The sequence below is a fragment of the Cyprinus carpio genome, chromosome B18, assembly GCF_018340385.1.
Source record: "Cyprinus carpio isolate SPL01 chromosome B18, ASM1834038v1, whole genome shotgun sequence".
In the NCBI taxonomy this organism is placed as follows: Eukaryota; Metazoa; Chordata; class Actinopteri; order Cypriniformes; family Cyprinidae; genus Cyprinus; species Cyprinus carpio.
The window spans coordinates 2725529-2749672 of NC_056614.1; the positions used below are offsets into that span (position 1 = coordinate 2725529).

At 37.4% G+C, this 24144-nt stretch overlaps 1 protein-coding gene across 9 annotated transcripts in view; it reads left to right on the forward strand.

The window, feature by feature from the left end:
- The window catches only part of LOC109073896 (kin of IRRE-like protein 3), a 196828-nt gene that overhangs the window by 127664 nt on the left and 45020 nt on the right, over window positions 1-24144 (forward strand). For all 9 annotated transcript variants that reach the window (XM_042743450.1, XM_042743451.1, XM_042743454.1 and 6 more), the window contains exons 3-5: window positions 4737-4886; window positions 13894-14051; window positions 21253-21403. In XM_042743450.1, coding sequence (XP_042599384.1) covers window positions 4737-4886; window positions 13894-14051; window positions 21253-21403 — 459 coding nt within the window. The remainder of the gene's footprint in view (window positions 1-4736; window positions 4887-13893; window positions 14052-21252; window positions 21404-24144) is intronic.

Here is a 24144-nt window from a genome sequence, read left to right on the forward strand (position 1 = left end):
ATTGAGGGTTTTATTTTTATTTATTTACTTTTGTAACTCCCCTGTTAGCAGTGGAGAGAAGTGGCCCACTCAGTAAGTAACACAAATAAATAAATAAATAAATAAATAAATAAATAAATAATGTATTCTAATATTGCTTACACAAATAATTTCTATAATTTATTATTATATATAATGTAGTATATATAGTCAATGCTAAGCCATATTGAAGAAGTTGATTTGGCACATTACTGTGAATTAATAGTGCGTGATAAATTAGTAATATCATTAGAAGCCAGTGCATATATTCTGCATCCATCTGAGAAATAAGACCTCTAGATTTGTAGCTAGGCATTAAGTGGCAATAGATGCCGCCTGCAACAAACCCATCAATCTCTCATCAGGAATAAACCCAGTACTAAACCAAGTCAGTGGCCATTAAAATGACTCAGTCTGCTTCCCTTGCTTTGATTCGCTGCCACAATAAACAGCATTTGATTTGGCTATATGTTCACATTACAGACCTTAAATTGTAACCTGACAGTTGCCAAGGTTAATTATATTGCTCAATGGTTGCTCATTTGGAAGGCATAATGGAGTTTTCGGCAAAGTTTCATCTGAGTTTTAACTTATTTCTCAGACTGACACAAATAAGATACTGACTTGCAGAGTACAGTTACGTGTATAGTATAACTAGGTTATTTATATATGGAATTAATGCTCGAGTTCATATTGAAACTGATTACAGTCTTTGAAATCACATTTTGAGAGGTTCTGAAACTCTCAAGTAGGCATATGAGATTATTTTGAGATCACTTATAAAAAAACATGAGACTTACTGTAAGTGAAAATCTCTCCATTTAATCTTGCTGACATCTAGAATAAACAAGTGAAATATTAAATGGATGATTTGGGAATTTTATTTTCATTTTTTTTTTTATTCTTGAGCTGCACAGATACAGAATGAGGAACAACAATTCTACCTTCTCAAAAAAATATATTTGAAATATTAATTGATTTATTTTGAAATATTATATATTATTATTTTAAAAAAAAATAAATAAAATTAAATTAAAATTATATAGTAAATAAACTTAATTAATGAAATATCGGCATATTTTTGAAAGACCTTCAAAACAACTTTCCAAAGTAGTCTACTAAATGATGTGGGCATAGTCTGTTTTGATGGCTTATTAAATGTTTGTTTTTTGGGTTATCCTGCCTCTTTTCTGTCGCCCACTAACTTAGAGAAATTAAAAGCTGTATGTGGGCAGATAAAACACATTGCACCATAATTGTCTGCTGCTCTCTCCTCAATAGGGAAAATGAGAGACACTTCATGGTCTATTAAAAGTAAATGGGATCCAATGAGGCAACAGGCAATAATTGGCATTTTCTGGCACAGTGATTTCAACAGCCAGGCTCAAGGACTTAAAAGCCATTAGTCCAGTCCAGTCTGTTTTTCACTCCTTTCTACAGCAATATGTTAAAGTACATCCCTCTTTCAAGCCTCATTGCTATAGATTACAGTGATGGCTGCAGCAATAGCCCCGTGGTAGAGCTCAGAAACAGGTTGGACTTCATACCACACAGTACTCGAAGAGATATAGGTGATATCAGGACACCCTTTCAATCTGACAACGGGTGATACATTTCTAAACAAGTGGAGTCGGTTATATAAACCCAATCAACCACAAACACACATGCTGTGTTAAACCTTTCGGTTTGAAAAGCAGATATGCTTTTCGAAGCCAACAACACTTTAAATAGAAAATGGACTTGCTGGTATTGAGTGCCCCGAGAGCACGAGGGTGCATGACGATTATGTCACAGAGAATTCTCTGGAGCGAACATGAATCATATCGATGAATGCTGTAAAAATCAATATGCTGCCACGGGTCATTCACTGGCAAAGATTCAAATGGCTGCTCCGTGGAGACTGGAAGCAGGAACTGGAAGCGAGATCACTTCTGAAGGTGTAAATTTAGCCACATAAAAAGCTATATTGAAATAAATCGAGGGATAAACGCACAGTGCTTGCTTCTGTAGAGAAATGTGCTGAGATCAGCTTCTGACGCTATTAAATCCGTATCGCCCATCAGCCATCAATTACTGTCTTGACTTGGAAAGAGAAACTGTACTAACAGTAATGACAGCGCTTTTTAGGGGTCTCACGGTAAATTGCAAATCTCTCATAATTAGGAGTATTTTGCCTCCTAAGATCCCTTAAAGGGGTCATATGATGCAATTTCAAGTTTCCCTTTCTCTTTGGAGTGTTACAAGCTCTTGGTGCATAAAGAAGATCTGTAAAGTTCCAAAGACTAAAGTCTCAAACCCAAAGAGATTCTTTATAAAAGTTAAGACTCATCCACGCCCTCCTAAAATGCCTCATTTAAACACGCCCCCACATCTCTACGTCACGATGTGGGAAGATTTGCATAATGCCGCCTAAATGTTCACGCAAAGCAAGAAGGCGTAACTTTCATTCTTGCTGTTGCCGCTGATGCCATGTTGTGGAGATGCTGTTTCTTTGTGAAAGAGAAACTACTTTGTTTGGCCTTCCAAAAGAGGACACAACTAGAAATGAGTGGTTAAGTTGTATTAACAACAGTGATCCAGAACAGTTCAAACCAAATATTTAGATGTGTGCAACGCATTTTATTGAGGACTGTTTCCTGATCCTGGGAGAGAATACTACAATGCTGGCTGTTCTGAATCACAGTCTGTAAGTACGTTTACATATGTAAAGGATTTGTCACTGATGATTCAAATGCGAGTTTTGAGCAGTGTAGAGCAGCGGTTCTCAATTCCCCTGCTCTGCACATTTTGTATGTTATTCTTATGGCTTCAGATGTTTGTTCTATTCGAACGTAAGTGCCCTGCCAAGTGCCATGATTCCAGTTAGAAGGGAATGTATATGTTCCATTCAAAGTACACTGAAGTGTGCAAGACGTGAATTTAAATCGTATTTATTAACAGAGGTATATAATGTCATACTTGTCCGTGTGTGAATACGTTGCGCAGCGCAAATCCATGAATTAATGTTCCACAGTGAAGTAAACTTTGTGTGTGAAGATGTTAAACAGCACAACTCCGAAGTGAGGTATGTGTAGGGACCATGTCAATGGGAACACAGTTCATGCACAGAGCTCACTTCTAACGAGCTGATTATCTGAATCAGGTGTGTTAACAAAGAGAGACATGCAAAATAAGTAGAGCTGGGGGGCGCGGGGACTGGAATTAAGAACCGCTGCTGTAGAGTAGAGGTGTTGTTTATCGTTTCTCTGATCACAAATGCAGACATGGTTTTAGGTTTACACACCGCAATGAAATGCAACGCGTAAAAACACAGTATAAGTCATAATAATCCATAATTATGTCCACACTGGATGCAACAAATGGCTCGTTTGTAATGGGTTTTATTGTTTTTGTCTTGTTCTGACCGGGACACGCATCACAGTATGTCAAGGGGCATAACATTTCCGTCACACGCTTGAGGCATTCAGCCAATCACAAAGCACTGGATAGCTGGCCAATCACAGCACACCTCGTTTTTCAGAGCGATGAGCTTTGCAAAAAACGACACGTTTCAGAAAGGTGGGGCATAGAGGAGAAACAATAATGTATAGTATGTGGAAAATAATGTATTTTTTTAACCTTAAACTGCATAAACACATTTCATTACACCAAGTTTAATTAATAATGTTTTTTTTTATAATGATCATATGACCTCTTTAGTGGAAAATAATGTATTTATTTTAGGATTTGAACTGTAAAGTACTCCACAATCACACGTCTCCTCCTCTGCTTTACATTTTCTATAGTGACAAACCAAGCTTCTGCATTCGCTCCTTATGCAAATTCCCGGCTAATAGTCTGCTGATGTGTTTTAAAGGCCCTCGGATTTGCTTGCTGTCAGTTTTCCCTGAAATACATCCTGCTGAGTGTATTATTAAACTGCAAATCACCATTCCTCTGCATCGGTGGAACACATCTCAATCTTCTTGGCTCTGTGTGCTGTTTACTAAGTGCTACACCTAGAGCAGCACGCCTGAGGACCAGCTGAACATATTATAGCAAAACCAGCAGACTGCCTCACCTCAATCAACAAACCGCCTCACCTCAATCATCAGTAAGTCTCACTCAAACCAGCACAAAGTCTCACTCCAACTGGCAGAAAGTCTCACTCCAACCATTAGAAAGCCTCACACATCCGTTCATCTTTTGTTTATTGTAGAAAGGTCATAGATATGTTCTTGCACCGCTTTGTGCCTCACATCGGGCCTTTTTTTTCACAAGTCGTCAGTCTTTTCGCTTTGCAGAAGAATGGGGAAAAGACTTTGAATTATGGAGGACATATGAAGAAATGAATAAAAAAAAAAAAGTTTATTTTCATTGTTTTTCACACATCTGTGAAAGCGAACAAAATCTTCAACTTAATTATCCCTTCTAGAGATCGCATATACAAATAATACACAATAAATTCAACTGATGTCCTTTGATATTGCAGCGGTTGCTAACAAACAGCCAGCGTTGCATCAGCCGCCAACACTAACTCCCTGTGGCATTCAAGGATTACTTTACACTGTCATGAAGTGACTAAAAAGCCACTTTAATTCAGGTGCTAAGTTAGTACTGCTCTGAAACCGACAAGGTACGATTTCACTGGATTTTATCTACCCAGAAGCGTTTAAAAAACACATTTTTAAAGCAGTCACTGAAGGTCTCGGGGCATTAACCCATCCCATGTTTTCCAGGTTACCCTCGCTATGCTGTGGTCGGGGATCACGGATCTGGTGAGCACCACCTTCGCATTCAAAGGGTGGAGCTGACGGATGATGCTGTGTTCGAGTGCCAGGCCATCCAGGCTGCCATGAGGTCTCGTCCAGCTCGACTCACTGTGCTAGGTTAGTTACAGCTGCATGTATACATGAAGACTGACAAAGATATGATTTGCATACATATGCCTTTCAACAAAAGCTTATTTACTTTCTCAAAAGTCCCTGTTTAAAGAGAACTTAAAAAAAAAAATATTTAATTTCTAATAATCTTGCATCCACAAATTAAATCAGGATAAAGACTGATCTTAAGTATGAGATCAGCCAAGAATAATGTACAGTATTAAAAATAGATTTTTCACTGACCAAACTCCCCTGCAGTGCTATAAGTTCTCCATTTTAATTTCCTGCCGCAAATCCCACTGTCTTCATTATTAAACTAGAGATGGTCGTTGAATCTTAATTAAGTTTTATTGGGTTATTATTCAGCGTTGCTGTTTCTGTGATATTGGGCAGCAACAGTGTTATCTGTGCCGAGGTTGTAATCAACCACCTGGTAGGTTTATCTGCTCTATAGACCGACCACCCACACCCAGTGATTTTTAGCTCTTTCTTTGCACCAGTGGGCACAACTGGGGTCAGGATTGGGGTGGTGTTATGGAAGTAGTGGGGTAAGAGACGAAGCACATGTGCTCGCCAACTGGAATGTGATTTGCTTTATTGATCTCCACTAATGAAAAATGAAGATAATGACCTGCATGGGAGAATGTAGTGAGGGAAATTAGAGGAAGAAAGAAGACAAATTATACAGTCTGAGGTTGCTCTCCCTTACAAATGACTTATTTGCTAATTACAAGCACCAAACAGTCACCTAAGTCCCACTATACTACCAGTATCAGTAGCACTTCATGGCCAGAACATCATTCAATACTAGCAGCTTTCAGATATGTGTGATTGGTGAAATGGCTGGTGGAAATGAATTGGAAGCGATGATGCACAGGCTGTTTTGTTTATCATGATTCTCTCCTGCTGTGGTCATTATTAATTGGGCCTTAATTAGCACTGCTTTAGAACTGCCTCAATGGGCGCAGATAACGCTAATTATCCACCGCAAACTCTAAACCAAGAACGTCAAGTTCATCTCTGCTTAGATTAATTTCCTGTCAAGTTGGTCACCAAGGGGCTAGTGGCTTTGTGATGTTTGTGGATATTCACTGGTTAATTTCATGGGGCTAGACAAGGATCATATCATGCTTTTTTCATATTCTCTTGAGCTTTTAAAATAAAACAAAGCAAAATTCCCTCCCCAGTGAAAAAGAAACTTAGCTGCAAAAACAACTCACTCTAAACTTTCAAGACTTTTAGATGTCGGTCAAAGGAATATATTTTAACACATGAACAACAACATTTAGATGTCAATAATGCCTCTCAGTGAGATAAAAAAAAAAAAAAAAAATTCTGAGGTTGCGGCAATACTTTAATTATCAAAAACAGAAGAAGAAAAAAAAAACCTTGTGTAGCACCTGCCACTCTGCAGAATGGGTGACCAGATCTTCTAACCTGTGTTTGTAATATATGCAAGCTCTGTAGCAGAGTGATCTCTGGGCTGTCTTTTACAATGTCAAGAAGCCTGGTCTGAGCCGTAGTGATGGCAGGAACGAGAGTGTGACTCCCCGTCTCCCCAGTATTTCTTACCTGACAGCTGAAGTGGTCCCTCAGCCCCTCACTTCATGACTCAGCCTTCCCTCGCATACGGACTGAAGGCTGAGGTTAGGGCAGGTGTACTCTCTACAGAGCTCAGCACAGTCCAGATCAGCCAATCCCGCTAAAGGCTTTGATATCTGATCAAGCACTTAAAAGCGGGGAAAACTGAATCCCAACTCTGTGAATTACCCTGAATGCAAAATCTCTGAACCACTTATGGTTGCTTGCCTGAAAATCTTGGGAAAAGCTCTTGGGGAAGAGGGAAAATCTAAATCCTTTCCTTCATCAAAGAGAAACCTGCATCGTGTCCGCAGTGACACGCGATGGCAAAATCTGAATTTTGATCTCTACATTTGCAGAGCTCATGTGGGTTTTGGGATTGCGGTTGACCTCCGGAGGTCACCTTTTCTAAATGAGTTATAAAGAAAAAGCAATTCTTTTAACATTTGCCCTGTGGGCTAATTATATACCCCTCTAGAAGATAGCCATCCTTGTCTTCTCACGTGTCCCCTCAACATTAATCTCAGCTTGGGAGAAAATAGACTGCAGAGTAATGGAGGGAGACAGCTTGCATCTGGCCTTATAAAACTACCGAAAGGTTACTTACCGCTGCCATACTTCTGAAGATTTTGAATGCATTTATTTCTCACCTGGGGGTGCAGAACTTCTAGTTGTGAGTGTTTTTGTGAAGCCATTATAAATTTCTACCACTCCACGAAGCTCTTATACATTTGTCCTTCTAGCAATTTACTTTTTCACCCTATCTCTCCATCCCCACCCTTAAACTCAATTTTGTTCTTTCTAATTGTCCTGTTAATGGTTCTCATTGCTCGTTCCCTACAAGTAAAAAGTCAGTATGTAAAGTAATAGTCAAGTATTCAGAAGATCTTATAGTCTGTTATCTTATAAGTGCTGAAATTGCCCATTAGAAAATATTTGTTTTTCAAAGGATTAAATCCTTGGAAGATGCGAGAGCTAAATCTACCCCACTCATTTCTCATTCCCTTTTGCACAAATTAATAATTATGATTTCATAACTAATGGAAGATCAAGTTTCCTTGCGGGAAAAATAAATAGGTGAAGAACTTGGAATCTGTATTACTTCGCATTTGAAAATCTCAACATCTTAGCCTAGGATTTGATAAACAGCTTTGAGGCATGGAGATTATTAACTTTTAATTGCAAGTCATGAGATGCAACTGCTCAACATCTTTTCAAAAAAGTCCTGCTTATAGTCTTATGAAGATAAACAAAGGTCATCAATTTGGATCCAGATTTCATTTCCACACAAGTGTGATGCCCTGAACACCATCAGACTTCATTTAATCCATTTTTCCACAAGAGAGGATGTTTTTAAAATCTACTAAATAGGAGTCAAATGCAAACAAACACTCCAAAAATAGAAGTACATTTTTTCACTCCTCAGGAGAGCAACAAACAATTCTTATAAACTTTGACTTGGAAACTTTGATCTGAATCACAATTAAAAGTAAGTTTAGAAACATATTAACAACAATAAAGCCCCCTCACTGAAAACCAATAAGACTTTTCACAACTCTTTTGAACGAACAGTTACTGGCAAACATTCATAGCTTTCCAAATCCCATAAACCCAGAGTCTGTGTTTGTGCACATGTTTGTTGAAAGATGATTCTTACTAAATCAAATATCAGAGACTAAATTGATTAAATAGCTGGTTTATGTACCATTATGTTTGAACTATTGCACATGTAACTGTGCACAAAAATCAAGCAGATGTTATTTAAATGGACAATTAGCTTTGCTGGGAGATCCACACTGCTGGGCTGTGACCTCACACACATCTGCAAACACACTCCTGTGACCTGAATGACAGACGGAAGTCTGTACAGATGTTCTGTTACTTACAAACGTCAAGCTGTCACTGCATCATAATACATAGCCATAACCTGAAAAAATTAAATAAAATAAAAATAATTATAATAAATAAATAAACATATTATATTATATATTTACAAACCTATAAACGTGTACCATTTATAATAATATTAAAAATATATAATAATTGAAATATAAAATTGAATAATAAAATTCTATGCTATATAAGAGGGAATAATATAATATAACATAACATAACATAACATAACATAACATAACATAACATAATATAATATAATATAATATAATATAATATAATATAATATAATTTATATGCTTTTCTGCTTTATGGTGAAGTTCATTGACCCGTGTGGTTTTCCTAGTCATGCTTGTTGACCAAACAAATTGTTAATATCCAAGAAGGGACCACATCAGCCTATTCTAAAGTGTACCTTATGTTGGTGGGTCTTTTTACTGCTTCATTGTTATCTCCACAGCATCATAAACATCTCACCAGCTTCCAACCACCACCTATTCACGATCTGACCCCACCACACCTCTTCAGCTAGAGGAACCCAACCATATCTCATAACTTCCTCTCTTTTCCAACCTACTGCGTAGTCAGAAGCCATGACAAACCTCTCAGGAAACAAAATGAGTCTGCTTGTAATGGTCACGCCAAAACCCAGCCTACGCTTGCCGCCAGTGCCCCAGCACCTCTATTTCCTGCACACTTTGATGCTTATTCAAAGGAAAATCTTATTTTCTTTCCATCACCTTTGGTTTCTCAACCCCTGACTCTATTCTTCTATAACTCGGGCAATCTGGGCCGGGCATCACTCATGCATCGAGCCCCTGAAACCGTACACGTACAGCCCCTGCCAAATTGAGAGAAGCAAAAGAACTGGAGAGAGCAGAAAATGGAGAGAGAATATGGATCAGTTTATGTTTACCGCCGAATTCTGCCTCCTGCAAAGCAACACATTAATGACAGCGCTGTGAAGGGAGCTTTGATTTGGGCCAGTGAGCCACGTATGTCACTTGTCTCCAACCCTGGCATGTTTTCGATTGCACTTCCTCTTCTTTCTTTTTTTGTTGCTGATCTATCTATCACAACCCATAGCAAGCCGCGTGAGCAGGTGACGGGAGCCTTTGCTGAAACAGACGGGCTTCATTGTTGTGCCAGACACGTCAGTGGAGGCAAAACACAACCTCGCCCATTCGGTTCCCAACAGATTGCTTTCCCCCCCATCCTAGAAGCCCCTGCTCTTCTAGCTGTGCACTGGATTACAGGACATATCAACTCACTCTTCCACAATCTTGTTTTTGATGTCTATAACTCAACCTGTGAAGCCACTGCCATAGAAGCCCACTGTAAACAAAGTGAGATTTCCACCTCTGCAATTACTATAGCATCAAACCCACTCTGGAGAATAAAGACATCTCTCTCACATCCTTCCTTTTAGCTCCTGGAACTGAAACATCACCCATCCAGTTGATTTAAAAAGCTTGCTGCTGGAATTCAAGGTCCCCAGTTGACTGAGCCAATGTTTCAGTCCATTTGGTTAATTGCAAATCCATTTGCCTGCATGCAATTTATTGTTTTCTTCAGTCACATGCCACAAGTTAAGAGTCTTGTCACCTTGAGCCAGGTCTTGTAGGATCTGGCCTTGTCTCTGGCTACACATTTTTTTATTATTTAAAAGGTTTTTGGAAACACACCAGACCCAGAAGACCTTATATATTGTACAAATACATTCACTGTGAAATTGCTCTTCTGTTCAGTGATATTTTAGCTCTTTAATGAACTCTGAATTCACGGAATGACACTGTGAGGGGGAAAAAAACAAAAACAAATGAATCTATGCAGAAAGCATTCTGTACAAACCCTATAGAGACATATTCCAAATTCATAAAATGTTCGTTCGTCCATGCAGCACAAAACAAGATTGTATTTCCCATTCAATGATGCAAAAATGCTGCTAATTCCAAAAACCACTTTCATAGTATACAAAAAAAAGCCCAACATGTAGGTCATTATTTGCTGAAAATCTTTTCCAGTGCATATGCCACAATATCAATTTGACATGATATGTGTTCGTTTATCATATTGTAAGGCTTTAAAATATCAAGCACATCAGATTTACTGGTTTTATGGTACTTTCATGATGTTTTTTTTTTTGTCATTTCATCAGCATCCATCTTCGGTCACCAAGGAAAGTCTGTAAAATGACTCCATTTGTGTTGTTTCAAGGAACATTAGTTGGGTTTTGGAATGAAATCATGGTGAGAAAATGAAGTAGAATTCATTCAGACTTTAAAAGCAAATGAGAGGGCATAAAAAAAGCAATGTTTAGGACATGTGGGATGTGAGACAGAATTATGGATTAAGGTTTTCTCAGCCAAGTGGAAGGTGGAAGAATTGCAGCCCACTGGCCAGTAATTAAAAAGGAGCGATCAATCCGCACTGCTGACCGACTCATGAGAAATCTATTGAGTGACTGTGGTAAAGCGCTAATTTGGAGCCATTAGGGGATGCAGAGTTTGCAAACAGACCGGTAATGATGATGGCTTGCATGGCTACAGGGTTGCCCTTTGTACCACTGTCAGACTAAGAGTGTCTGGGAGAGCTGAAATTAGATAGCGAATGTCTAACAAAACCTCAACGCCACAGCCCGAAATAACAGCTCCTTCCTTTAATGATCAGTGCCATTTGTAGTGCATGGGCTCAGGCATCAGTAGTGAGAGGCCTATCGCAGATGAACAGTGTATAGCTGTGGATCGCTGAAGTCTTTGTCGAGAAATACAGGCTCATCGACCTGCCTTTCAGATGTGTAATAGTTTTGGTTTCAGGAGCTCAAATAAACCCTTTTGAGAAAAACAATCCTTCTTTTAGTAATTGCTTGAGACTAAATTCATAACAAAATCAAGCAGAAAAGAAGCCTTCACTATTCCCTATCTTTTTGCTACTAAAAGCAGTTAATCGGGGCTGTGATTTAGCTAATATAATTTGAAAATAAATAAATAAACAAAATAAAAAAGAGAGATAATCATGACATGCTCAGATATGAACGGCCACACTGAGAAAGTTACTAATAAAAAAGGCATTTAACATGAATGCCCTTACATACAGATACATACAAATAAATAAATAAATAAAAAATAAAAATGCCCTACCAAGGACATCTACCTCAGAAATTTCATTCATTTTGTAGAACTGGCTGCATTTAAAATGGCCTATCATGGGAAAATTAATAACCATCCACATGGGTCAAGAAAGAGTCAAGACTGCCTGTAAAAAGCCTGAAGTGGAGCAAACTTACAGTGCATTTATATCCATTTAGAGATCTACTGTATACTTACAAGGCTGCAACAGAAAAGTCAGACCTCCAAGTGGCAAACAAATAGTAACAAGTAAATCATAGTGGTAGCAGTCACACTACACACCTCCAAATCTCTCTCTCTCTCTCTCTCTCTCTCTCTCTCTCTCTCTCTCTCTCTCTCTCTATATATATATATATATATATATATATTTTTTTTTTTTTTTTTTTTTTTTTTTTCTTGACAAAAATATATCTGTTAGATCTACAGTTTGCAAAGATGCAAAAATAAATGGATTGGATTGTATTGTCATTATAACTAGAGACTCACCTTAACATTACCTGAAAACTGCCAATTACTGCTTTCATAGGCAAAACAGAAGCTCAGGCAAGAAACCAATTACGTAAAAGTTCACAGGGAAAATGAATCACTCTTATCAGTCCTTGTTTTATTGTTTGTATTTTTGGTTTTTGAGGAGGATATGAGGAGGTGGTGGATGGTCATCGGCATGTTTTATTAATGCAACCAGGGGCGCCGTAACAGGGGGGTGGGGGATGGAGATCAGGACGATTCCAAGGGCCCGGCGAGGGAGATTTTTATCATAGAAACCATAGCGGCACCCCTGAATGCAACTACTGAATAGCTCCCATGGCTTCGCCAGTCATTACAACTTGCATTTCTGGTCTGCACCAATTTTCTAATAAGGGACAGTTTTGTTATCTTTAGCACATGGGATGGGGAGTTTTTTTTTTTTTTTTTTTTTTTTTTTTTTTAATGTTTGATATATTATAATATTTTCATTTTTGGCTTAACATACAATTGTGGCCATTAAGAATGTGTTTGTTTTTTTTTTCACCTGCAGAATGCAATTCGCCACACATGATCACGGAGCACCCTGTAGGTGGTGCAAGGAACAGCATTCTGTAGTTACACACCATAGCTAGATCAGACTGCTTTTGATGAGAAATCATTTTCTGATAGTTTAATACATAAAATAGCCTATTAGAATATTCATTTAAAAATAATTCATACAAATATTTAGTAAAAAGGACTTGGAAAAAACATTTACATTTTCATTATTTGTAAACACACTTTATTGCACTTTCTGCAGGCATTGGCGATATGTAGGCTACTATATATACAGTAGCTAGTCAAGTCAGCACACTGATTTAATAAGTCTCAATAAGAGTTCATTTTAAAACAATGATTTGAGTGATGCAGAAGTGGTCATGTATGCATATTTGCATGAAGTTTTATATTTTGTGGTTTTGACGATTTATCTCAATTCCATATTTCAAGCTGCCTAATATACAAAAGTAGCTAAGTAGTAGATTCCAGATCTTTAAAATTTCATCTGTGGGAATAATTTATATTGTTTGTGTGCACAGCTGAACATACTCATTGAATACTTTTAACAGTGTAAGCAAAGATTGAACAGCTTTCCTTTTTTCAGGCTAATTAAAGACCTCAGCGACATGCAATTCTGAACAGCCCCTTGACTGTAATTATCTTTCTCTTTGCCGTGACCTCCCCTCATTGTGTCCCTTTCTCTTTCTTTCACACTCAACTTCTCTCCGCCAGCTGCTTACTAACTTTGATTTTCTCTTGCCCCAGATCTGTTCAGTAATGAGCATGCAGGGCGATCAATAATTCACTGGAGTTTGAATAAAACGTAGGATGATCGGGTTTGGGTGTGTTTTAAACAGAGAGAGTAATCAGTGCCATTCATGAACTTGTTTTTTTTCTGCTGGTCTTAACAGCCCTCACACAATGTCTCCTGGCTGCTCTTAGATTACCTTTACACCCCCTCAGTCCTCACTCACGTTATTACATCCATTTCATGTGCACATTCGACTGCTTCTCGCTCTGAGTCCCACTGTGTTGATGGCTTCCACATACATACGAATCACACCTGCTCTCTTTAAATGCAGATAAAATGAAACCACTCTGCTAGGATCAAGTCTCATTCCTTGATGCTCGGCCCACACCGTTCAGTTCAGAATACCATCACGTGCTAGAATGTTGTTTTCCAGCAACAACATTTCTCTCTCCATTAAGATGATATGAAATGATCTAAATTAAAATGTGCAGGCACTGGCAGTGACTCTCTAAACTTTGGCTGTTGTGTAAGTGTTTCCCAGAGGAAAATCCTGTAGCTCAGAAGTTCATTCTGTAGTACGAGTTAATTTTATAATCTCTGAATTTGGAATCTTGTCAGATCTCCCAACGTTATTTTCCTTTTCCGTCTTGTGTAGTTCCACCTGATGACCCTGTTATCATGGGAGGGCCCATGGTGAGCCTGAGAGCGGGCGACCCCCTCAATCTGACATGTCACGCAGACAATGCCAAACCTGCCGCCTCGATCATCTGGATCCGAAACGGAGAGGTGCTGAATGGAGCCACGTACTCTAAGGTAAGTTCTGAGGAATTGAAGTTGTTATTTATTAGGGTCTCACTAGCCACTTCAACATATAAATAGGACTATATGTATTATATTAGCTCCTAAAATGTGTAAGTGTACTGTATTTGCAGTATTATACACACCCATTATTATAGGGGTTAATATCCCTTTATGGTGAATGTGAATTCAGCAAGTACATGTTCCTGGATCAACATACTTGTATATATGTATTTCATTTCAAATATATTTTTTTTCTTCAATATTTAGCATTTTGAGTGTATATCATGTTATTCATTAATATTAATATCTAAATTATGAACTTAATTTATATATATATATATATATATATATATATATATATACTGGAGTCACATTGCGACTGCTGTAAAAGTCATTGAGCTTCGTACCATTCCGATGAAGTAGCGGTTTTATTCATTTATTTATTTATTTATTTATTTATTTTTCAGTCTACAATGACTGGACCACACCTGAGGGTTAAGGATAAATTACGGTTAGGGTTAAGTTTAAGGGTAGGGACAGGGATAGGGTTAGGACTATGTTTTCAGACAGGAATTTTGTTCTATGATCAAGAAACGATGTTGATACAGGAACATGTCAGAAACAAAAAAAAAGTTGCAAGTGTGTGAAAACTTATTTGTCAGATGTCAAACAAGGGCAAATAAGGAGCATCTGTAACATGTCTGTTATGATTACAACACAAAGCACGGCAAGACTTCATCTGCGAAGAAGAACAGTGGGTGACTAAGTACAACAGAACTGCTGCAAAATGACAGCAAACATCAATATTTGCCTTGAAGACTCTGTTTCCATGAAAACTGATCAGAGAGAACTTCACAAAATCAACATCCATGAAAGAGTTGCAACTGCTAAAACTTTAATCACAGACGCCAATGCTAAAAAAAAAAATTAAAAAAAAAACAAGGAGTCATGATTATAAAACTTGGAGTTGGATCACAAAAATGATCGGCAACTTCTGCCCTGTCCAGGCAAATCACCTGACTTGAATATTATCAAACCACTATGGATGGTTTTGGAGAGCAGTTTGAGAACATTCAACTGGAGACTATTCAGAAGTTGTACGAATGCAACGCAGCTTACAAGATTATTAGAATTAAGTCAAATGGTGGTAAAACATTCATTAAGAAATATTGTATATTTCCAAAGTGTTCACATTTGTGTCTAACACCCGTCCACTCTCAGAAAAATTGTACAAAAGCTGTCACTGAGCCGGTACCTTTTCAAAAGGTATGCCTTCGTACCTAAAGGATCCATATTGGTACCTGGAAAATACAAAAGTGTGTTTGTATATTCAGCAGCAAAAACCAAGTCCGTCTGAGCTTTATTATTATTATTATTATTATTATTATTATTATTATTATTATTATTATAATTCTTATTTCAATGAGCATTTTATTTTATTTTATTTATTTTTTTATATTTTATTTCATGTTTTATTTTATATATTTATTTTATTTTACTGTATTATTATTATTTTTTCATGTTTTATTTCATTTATTTTTATATATTTTTTTTTATATTTTTTATTTTTTTTTATTGCAAGATAATATTGTATATGCAGGTTTTCTTCAATTTCACATGAAATGGCCACTCGTCGTGAGAGCCATCTGTGGTCATGATTGCTTGCACCATCTGCACTCATTCGCTTTAGCCCTTAGCTCCATTTGATTGGAAGAAAATCCCTGGAAATCCAGCCTCTAACTGAAATGACAGAGACATGTTTGCCCTCCTTACCCTGCAAAATGTGTCAACACAAACAAACAGATGGCAAGATAAGGCAAAGCCATATTGTTTTCCCCAAATTGTTTTTTACCTCCCTTGAACGTCCCTCCTATAAAAGGTTTCCCTCCCCTATATACAGCTGATGTTTGTATGCATGTATATGTGATCCAGCCAAAATCCATTTGTCATAATTATATTTTAATGCAACCAAAACTCATATTTCATCACGGCTTCCAATTGTGATCTTCTACTGGGGTCAGTCTGAGGTAGAAAGCAGCAGCCGTGTAATCAACACAGCCGTATAAATAAACAGTGCTTGCAAGATCCTCTCGACTAACGCTAATGCTACTCCTCCCTCCACCTGATCTGATTATTAGCTGTTTCTAAAGAGCAGATAAACACCATTGATTTAGCTGGTGTAACTGAATGCCGTATTGCACATCAGCACACTCACTAAAGGAAGCGCCACTCATCGAAAGACGAGCACTCTGGGTTTTTTTGCGGTTATCGCGATAACGGGTGTGAGGGACAGGGCATCGTGATGGATGTAGGCAGTTGAGCTTTCTAATATCTCTATTCATGCTATTAAAAAGCAATGCAGTCAATTAAGTCACAATCACTTGGTCTGAATAATGGAGGATGGGACAAGCAGAATCTCTCTCACACTCCCCCTTCATCAGGCTCATAATCGGGACAAATGAAGGCCAGTGTCTGTATGAAGTATTCAGTGAATATGTCTTTCTGTTGGGCTGGCATTTCTGGAGACGCTTAATGATTCAAATGACTAATGTGTCATCTTTACATTGCTGAGGTGTAGTTTTTTTGTATTGGATTTTTGGTGTCGTTTAATTGTTGAGATGACTTATGTGTCTTATTTTGATTTATGTGTTATGATAAGACACAACAAAGGCAAAGCAGCATATGGATGGGATGGAGGAAATTCAGAACAAGTCAGCGATTTGAGGTTTTTGCCAAGTGTGTGAATTTTTAAACAGATTTCAGAGAGGTCAGCTTTTTTAAAAGGACATTTTGTAGTTCGTTTTAAGTTGTGGCTCATTTTGCAGAGTCCAGCTGTTGTCACCACTAACATAGCTAACCGAAACAATCACCTGTTTTAAAGACAAATTCTATTGTGATTCTATGGAAAGTGTTTTGCAACATAGCTCATTAGTTACTTCCTCAGATACAACATTTCAAAATATACACTTGCTACCTAACTTATCTAACCTTTGTTAGATACCAACATTCAGTATCAAATGTATGTTGAAAACCGTAGATAGATAAATAGATAGATAGATAACTTCACCTTTCCCTCCTCATCTGTCTCTAAAATTTAATTTTACCCCCAAGACTTCATCCCTGCTTAAATTTCTGTATAATTAGTGCAGGCTTTTAAATAGTAATGCCCGCCATGAGAGAATATTTCAATATTTCAGAAAGAGTTTTAATTAACTTTAGTATCAAACTGAAAGTGGCAAATTGTTTCATGCTGCTGAAGCAGGTAGCATGCGGCGCAAGACACAAGAGCTTGACTGTCGCCTTCACGCTTTCTCTTTGCCAAATTTAGCCTCTTCTGTTAATGCTTGAAACATCAGTCTGCCTCCACCCCTTCACTTCTACCCCCTCCTCTTATGTTAATGCTTTTAATTTAAGTTTTTGTAGTTTTGTTAATTTATTTAAAAATGAGAGAGGAGATATGTATGTAGGAATGTGGTTAATTGCACCGTAAAATGGTGGAAATTAATCAGAACTGGAGGTGCAGGATTAAATTAGTTAATCAAAGAATGGCTTTTAACCCCAGGAACAGAGATGGAACTTTACACTCCTTTTGAGGGAGGTGGGAAAACAAAGCCGCAGAACGCTTATCTCTCTCATAGTGAAATTAATACGTGGTAATAGGCGGCGAAACGTGTGGCCGTGCCAGTCCTCAATTATTACGGCTGATTCGAAACACCTTCCAGCGACGGCCCGCGTTTAAAAATGTGTTAAGGGACTTTACAACGGCATGCTAATGTTGCCTAAATTATTAGTATCAGTGTGAATTGAGGTCTAATCAGCAAATCGCTGCCTCTCCCCCACTCAACCTTAATTTCACACAATTTTTTCTGCACACTTCAAAAGGATGTTTACTGACATTTGCTAACCTTTAAACCCAGTAAATGACTAGACGAGGCCAACGCAGACACTTTATTTTCAGATTCTGACATTTGACAAGGGACAGGCCCATCTGACATGCGCATACAGCTGAGGCATTGTGCCTTAAAACACACATCTAGTTTCGACATTTCTAATTCTGTCTCAGGCCTCATTCTTAAGCTGCATTCTCCACTCCTGATTCCCAGCCTTCACTTCCTGTAGAGAGAGATGACATGCTCCAGGCTGCACCACCAGAAATTATCTATTTGTAATTTGGAGTTATTTTTGGCCCGGTCCTGGTTAAGTGTTGAGTCCTAGGCCCCATTCAAGATTAATGACTTCAGACAGGCCCTGAGCAATGAGGGAAACAATCCGGACTGTGTCAGGCAGGATATTACATTGACACATCCTGCGGCTGACAGCTTGTGTCTTTCAGCTGGTGAGGTGAGCACCTAGTCTGCGGAGCAACAGCCGTCACGCTCGCTGCTCCACTCTCTGACAAACAAAATATGCAGTACAGTATGGAATGGCCTACATTTGGTAAAACCCTTTCAGTAGAATCGCAGTGACAATGCAATGTATTCAGTCTACCTACTTTTTTTTTTTTCTTAATGCAAATATAGGCTCATTAAAAATATGCCTCTGCATACATTTTTGCAAAAATCAAAATTCACTGCAGTAAAACGACAGCATTTTGTATTCCTTTCCACACAGTTTATGATTACAGGGGCAGATTCTTGATTAATAAAGGCATATGTTTGTGAAGTATCTTAAACACTTTTAATATGAATGATTTGTAAACCAAAATATTTTGATGTTTGCATCACATAAACAGCTGTGTAAGTCTGGCTTTTCTGACATGGTAAACTTGCTTGGTAGTACACCCGGTACAACATTGCACTTGTGATACGAAACACTCAGGTACTGTGAAAACACAAGGCATGATAAAAGACAAGCTAACACGGCATGGTTGCTTCAGAAAATGTGTTTTTATTGGTTAGATTTTGTGTTGGTGGTACATTTAGCACCACGATACATATAACAACCAAAGTAATAAAAAGTTGCCAGATTAACATTCATTTAAAACTAAATTTGCTTTAAGCACCACTCACTGGACATTTCATTTTGAAAGTGTTGCTAAATGTGTAAGAAGCGATGCAATATCATTCTGCAGAAATCTTGCCACAGGCACAATTTTTTTTTTTTTTTTTTTTTTTTTTTTTTTTTTTTTTTTTTTTTTTTTTTTTTTTTTATGAGCTTGATCATGTTACTTAAGTTATCATTTAGAGCTTTATTTATTAAATTGTTTTATTAATATGGAAACTAATAAGTATTAATATTAATATTTATTGCATATACTAGTACAACATATTGCAGACATCTAGTGCGGACATCTTACTTTACTACAAATTGTGAAAACTAAGAATAAAAGTAAAAGTGACTAGCCTGCTTCATATAAGATTGCTAAGAAATAACGTTAAAATAACCAACAAAACAAACAGTAAAGCCCACTTTAATAGCCAAAAAAGATAAAGCAGACAACACAAGCTTAAATCATCTCCTAGTTATCTAGCATTAAACAGGGAAAAACCTTCATTCATCATCATAAACTTGCATGTGACACGCAAGCAATAAAAAACCTGACTGACACAGGAAAACACTTATTTTTTGTAAACCTCACAATAATAAAATACTCAATGCTCACAAATAGCAAATGTGCTCAAGGAGACACACTAATAAGCCAACAAAAGGTATTGAAATGTTAAACAATGCTACCAATCACATATACACATAAAAATAGCCCCATAGCACAAACAGATACATTTCAGTGTGATGTACAGTGACCGACTTGCTTGATAAAGGTGAGAAAGGTGAGAAATTTCGCTCCGCTAGAAGGGTTTCTTTGTGGCACCCATGATAACACATTCTTAGTGTGTTTGAAATATATATGCCTCTCTCTTGTTCTCCTCCTCTCTTCTGTCTCACACTCTTTTACTTTCCTTTTCTTTTTCCTCTCTGTTGGTGGGATGGTGAGTGTGAGGTTTCATTACTATATTTTAGATCGGTGACAAAAAAAGAAGAAAAAAAAAAATAGTAAAAGTAATTGCTACTATTAGCGAGCTCCCTATCACTGGCCTGTGCGATGACGTGACTAATTATTAGCGAGTGACTATTATGGCTGAAAAGAACATTATTCTTCTAGATTCTTTGGGGGAGCTGATGACATTAATACATGGTCTTATAGAGACACAGATGGGGTCTTAACTGGCCACCCACGCAAGTCAGCGCTTCTGCCATTAAAAGGCCACGGGCTGCTGTGGGGGTTTGGCTGAAGGGATATTTTACTGGAACACTTTCACATGCTGGAAATTACACTTTTATGATGGATAGATAGATAGATAGATAGATAGATAGATAGATAGATAGATAGATAGATAGATAGATAGATAGATAGATAGATAGATAGATAGATAGATTTCACAGTGCCTCTCTCCCATCATTCTGCAACACAAACCAGGAAGAATGCCTGCTGGGAAGGCCAATTTATTCTGGAGGGTGACTGTTGTGTTAGCCATGCTGGTTAGCATCTCTCTTTCTCTGCCTCTCTATGAGTCATTGCAGTGTGGCAGAGAGTGTGGATTCTGTCGAGCGCTTCCAGATGGAGCTCTATGCTGGCAGGCAAGGCCTAGCACAGACTATGACCACTGGAAAAGAAGATTGATTTCCTCTATGGTGTACGACATGCCACGCACCAAAGCTTCACTCTCAAGCTGCACAAAGGAGCCCCAAAACATGCTGTTTTCTCCCTAAAACAATTGGTCCATGTGCACAGAGACCATGAGCACAGAACGGACTGTTTGTCTCCATTTCCTGTGGGCAGCTGGGGGGAAAAGGGCTTTTTTTAATGCCAGCCTTGGGACTGATTTTGAATGATGTGGTTTTTTAGTGCTGTCTTTCACCCTCAACACCCATGACTGCAACTGAAAAAAAATAAAAATAAATAAATAAAATAATCACTAGTTTAGCTTTTCCTTTACTTTCCATATAGTAACATCCATAGCCAGGGTATTTATTATTATGTAAATAATAATAATAATAATAATAATAATAATAATACATTGTATGTGTAATTATTTCATAAAATAAAATAAAATAAAATAATTAAATAATATAATAAAAATAAAATAATAATAATACATTGTATGTGTAATTATTTCATAAAATAAAATAAAATAAAATAAAATAAAGTAAAATAAAATAAAATAAAATGGCACAATTTAACTGCCCATAACCCAACTTTATTCTCTTCCTGTAGACTCTTCTTCAAGATGGACAAAGGGAGAACACTGTAAGCACCCTCTACATTTCAGCCTCCAACATTGAAACCGGGCAGAAGATCATCTGCCGGGCGTCCAACAAGGCCGTGCCCAATGGGAAAGAGACCAGTGTCACTATTGACATTCAACGTAAGTGATGTCACTCTCAGATTGTTTCTTGTTTTTCATTTATTTATTTATTTATATATTTTTGTATGTACTTGCACAGAGTCTGCATTTTTCTCTCAGTCTCTTTTGTTTTGGATCATGCTTGCTTTCCACTAAATGAAAAAAAAAAAAATTGATTCTTTCCTAAATACATTGTGATACTAATCTAAGAGGACGTATATATTTCCAGTATTCATGGGAGAATTGTCTGCTGGATTGTCATAATTAATGTAGATTGGCAAATCCTCTTGCGATAAATAAAAATGTGCTGGCATTGTTAACAATTCAAAATGGGCGCAAAAAGTCACCACAATGTTGCTTCTAAGAACCCTTGAAAATGTAAACTCTAATCAGTTTCAAATAGACAGAAATCATATTTTTCTCCTTTAAATATTCAGTTTCATACAAAAAAATCACATTTACTTTCACATCTCACCCACTAATTCTAGTTCTTTCTGTCTGCATGTTTAGAGAAAATCTCTTCTCAAGAAGTTTCAGAGAACAATACCGTTATACTTGGATTGCTCGAAGCCTCGAACCCTCATCAATAATGTTAACTATGAATAATAAAGCAGAACATGGTATTTAGAGACCCATTACTAGAGACAGATCCATTGTGCAACTTTATGCATGACATAAGGAGCAGTTTGTAGCACAAAAGGGATCCGGGTGCAGGCTGAGGCGCTGTGGAGCAGAGCAGATATTAAAGATGATTAACATTTGTTATTGTTGGACCAGCTTAAATACTTGCTCGGATGTGTTTATCCAAAGCAGCAGACAGCAGATATGGTACAGTAGTATTAGTAGTAGTACTATTTTGCATTAAAAAAATATATTTATTTATTTATTTATTTATTTATTTATTTATTTATTTATTTATTTATTTATTTATGTTTCATTTGAAGTAATGGTAATTACACAATTACATTTATGTGCATTACAGTATGGGTGTATTTACTAATTCATTCATTCACTTATTCATTCATGTCTATTTATATATCACAAATGCAAATGCTATATGTGACCTTGGGCCACAAAACCAGTCACAAGGATAAATTTTTCGAAACTGAGATTTATACATCATCTAAATGCTGAATAAATAAGCTTTCAATTGATGTTTGGTTTGTTAGGATAAGGACAATATTTGAAAATCTGGAATCTGAATGTGCAAAAAAATATATATATATATTGATAAAATCGCCTTTAAAGTTGTCCAAATTAAGTTCTTAGCTATGCATATTACTAAAAAAAAAAAAAAAAAAAAAAAATGATATATTTACAGTAGGAAATTTACAAGATATCTTCATGGAACATGATCTTTACTTAATGTCCTAATGATTTTTGGCTTAAAAAAAAAAATCAATAATTTTGACACAAACAATGTATTTTTGGCTATTGCTACAAATACACCCCAGCGACTGGTTTTGTGGTCCAGGATCACATGTAGAGAGAGAGAGATAGAGATAACATTCATAGACAGATAGATAGAGAGATACACTGATAGGTAAATAGACATATAATGATAATGAAGCCTAATATTAGGATATAATTTCACATTATCTTCTTTGGTTTTCGTATATAAGACTATACTGCATTAACACAGACAGGCAGCAGGATACAAAACACAGCGAAATGTTCAGTTGTAAGAAATATTACGACTAACTGTCGTATAAATTTATGACATTCCCTCCACTCATTTCTGTGTCTCCCACTCGCTCTACTCCAAATGCTCTGTAGACGCATAGAGACGCTGTACACTCCACTGCTGTCCAGATCTGCTCCCTATTCTGCCGTCTGTGTTTTAATTAAACCACGCGAGAAATCAGACCTACTGTAATTGCCACAGAGCAGACAAATTTGCCAAGTCTCTGTGCTCTCTAATTTCATTACCCCACTCTCACCACCTCTCCATGGAAAGATGGAAATATTTCAAATGTATCACAGAGACGAGCAGTCATGTTGCAAAATTCTGAACGGCTGAAAGGAACATCCCTGGGAGAGAGGCAGGTGAATGTGGAACGGAAGCCGTGCAAAGAGGATAATGAGGTTTTCAGAATTACATGCAGTCAGAGGCCCAGTCCGCTTTTGAATGACTAAATGAATACCCGTCTGAGTGGGATACATTTACATCACCCTGCTGAGCTGGAGCTCTGCAAAGCATGAGACATTAACTCAGAAGAAGCGAACAAATAGAGACGGTGAATGGTAAGCGATGACTGCAAGCCCTCCCTCTGAGGATCAAACACTAGCAGGTGTTTAATGAATAAGTTATGGTGGTATCGGCAGGTGGGATGAAGCTAAGGATGCAAACCCGTTGCGGAAGGGTACGAGTGTTTCCACCGGCACATCCTCCAGGCCACAGGGGGGGCTGTGTAGCCATGCAAATCAGTTAATATTGATGAAGGACAGCTGTATGCCGATGCACAAAACAGATGATTCAGGGTGAATTGAGAATTGCGCACCTCGCACACCACTGCAGCAAACAACCACTAAACTCACCGAGATCAGTCCAGTGGAAATTATCTAAGCGTTTCATATGAACAAATGAAGCTAATGCATAATTACATAGACAAGTGTGATCTCAATAGCATTCCCTCAACTGTTCAATTATGAGTATGTTTAACAAATTTAACCCAATCAGTCAAAAAAGGTTTTCCTTTATAAAGCTCTAAAAACCTTACTGACTGATGTTTTAGTGCACTTCCTGCAAATATGAAAGAAAA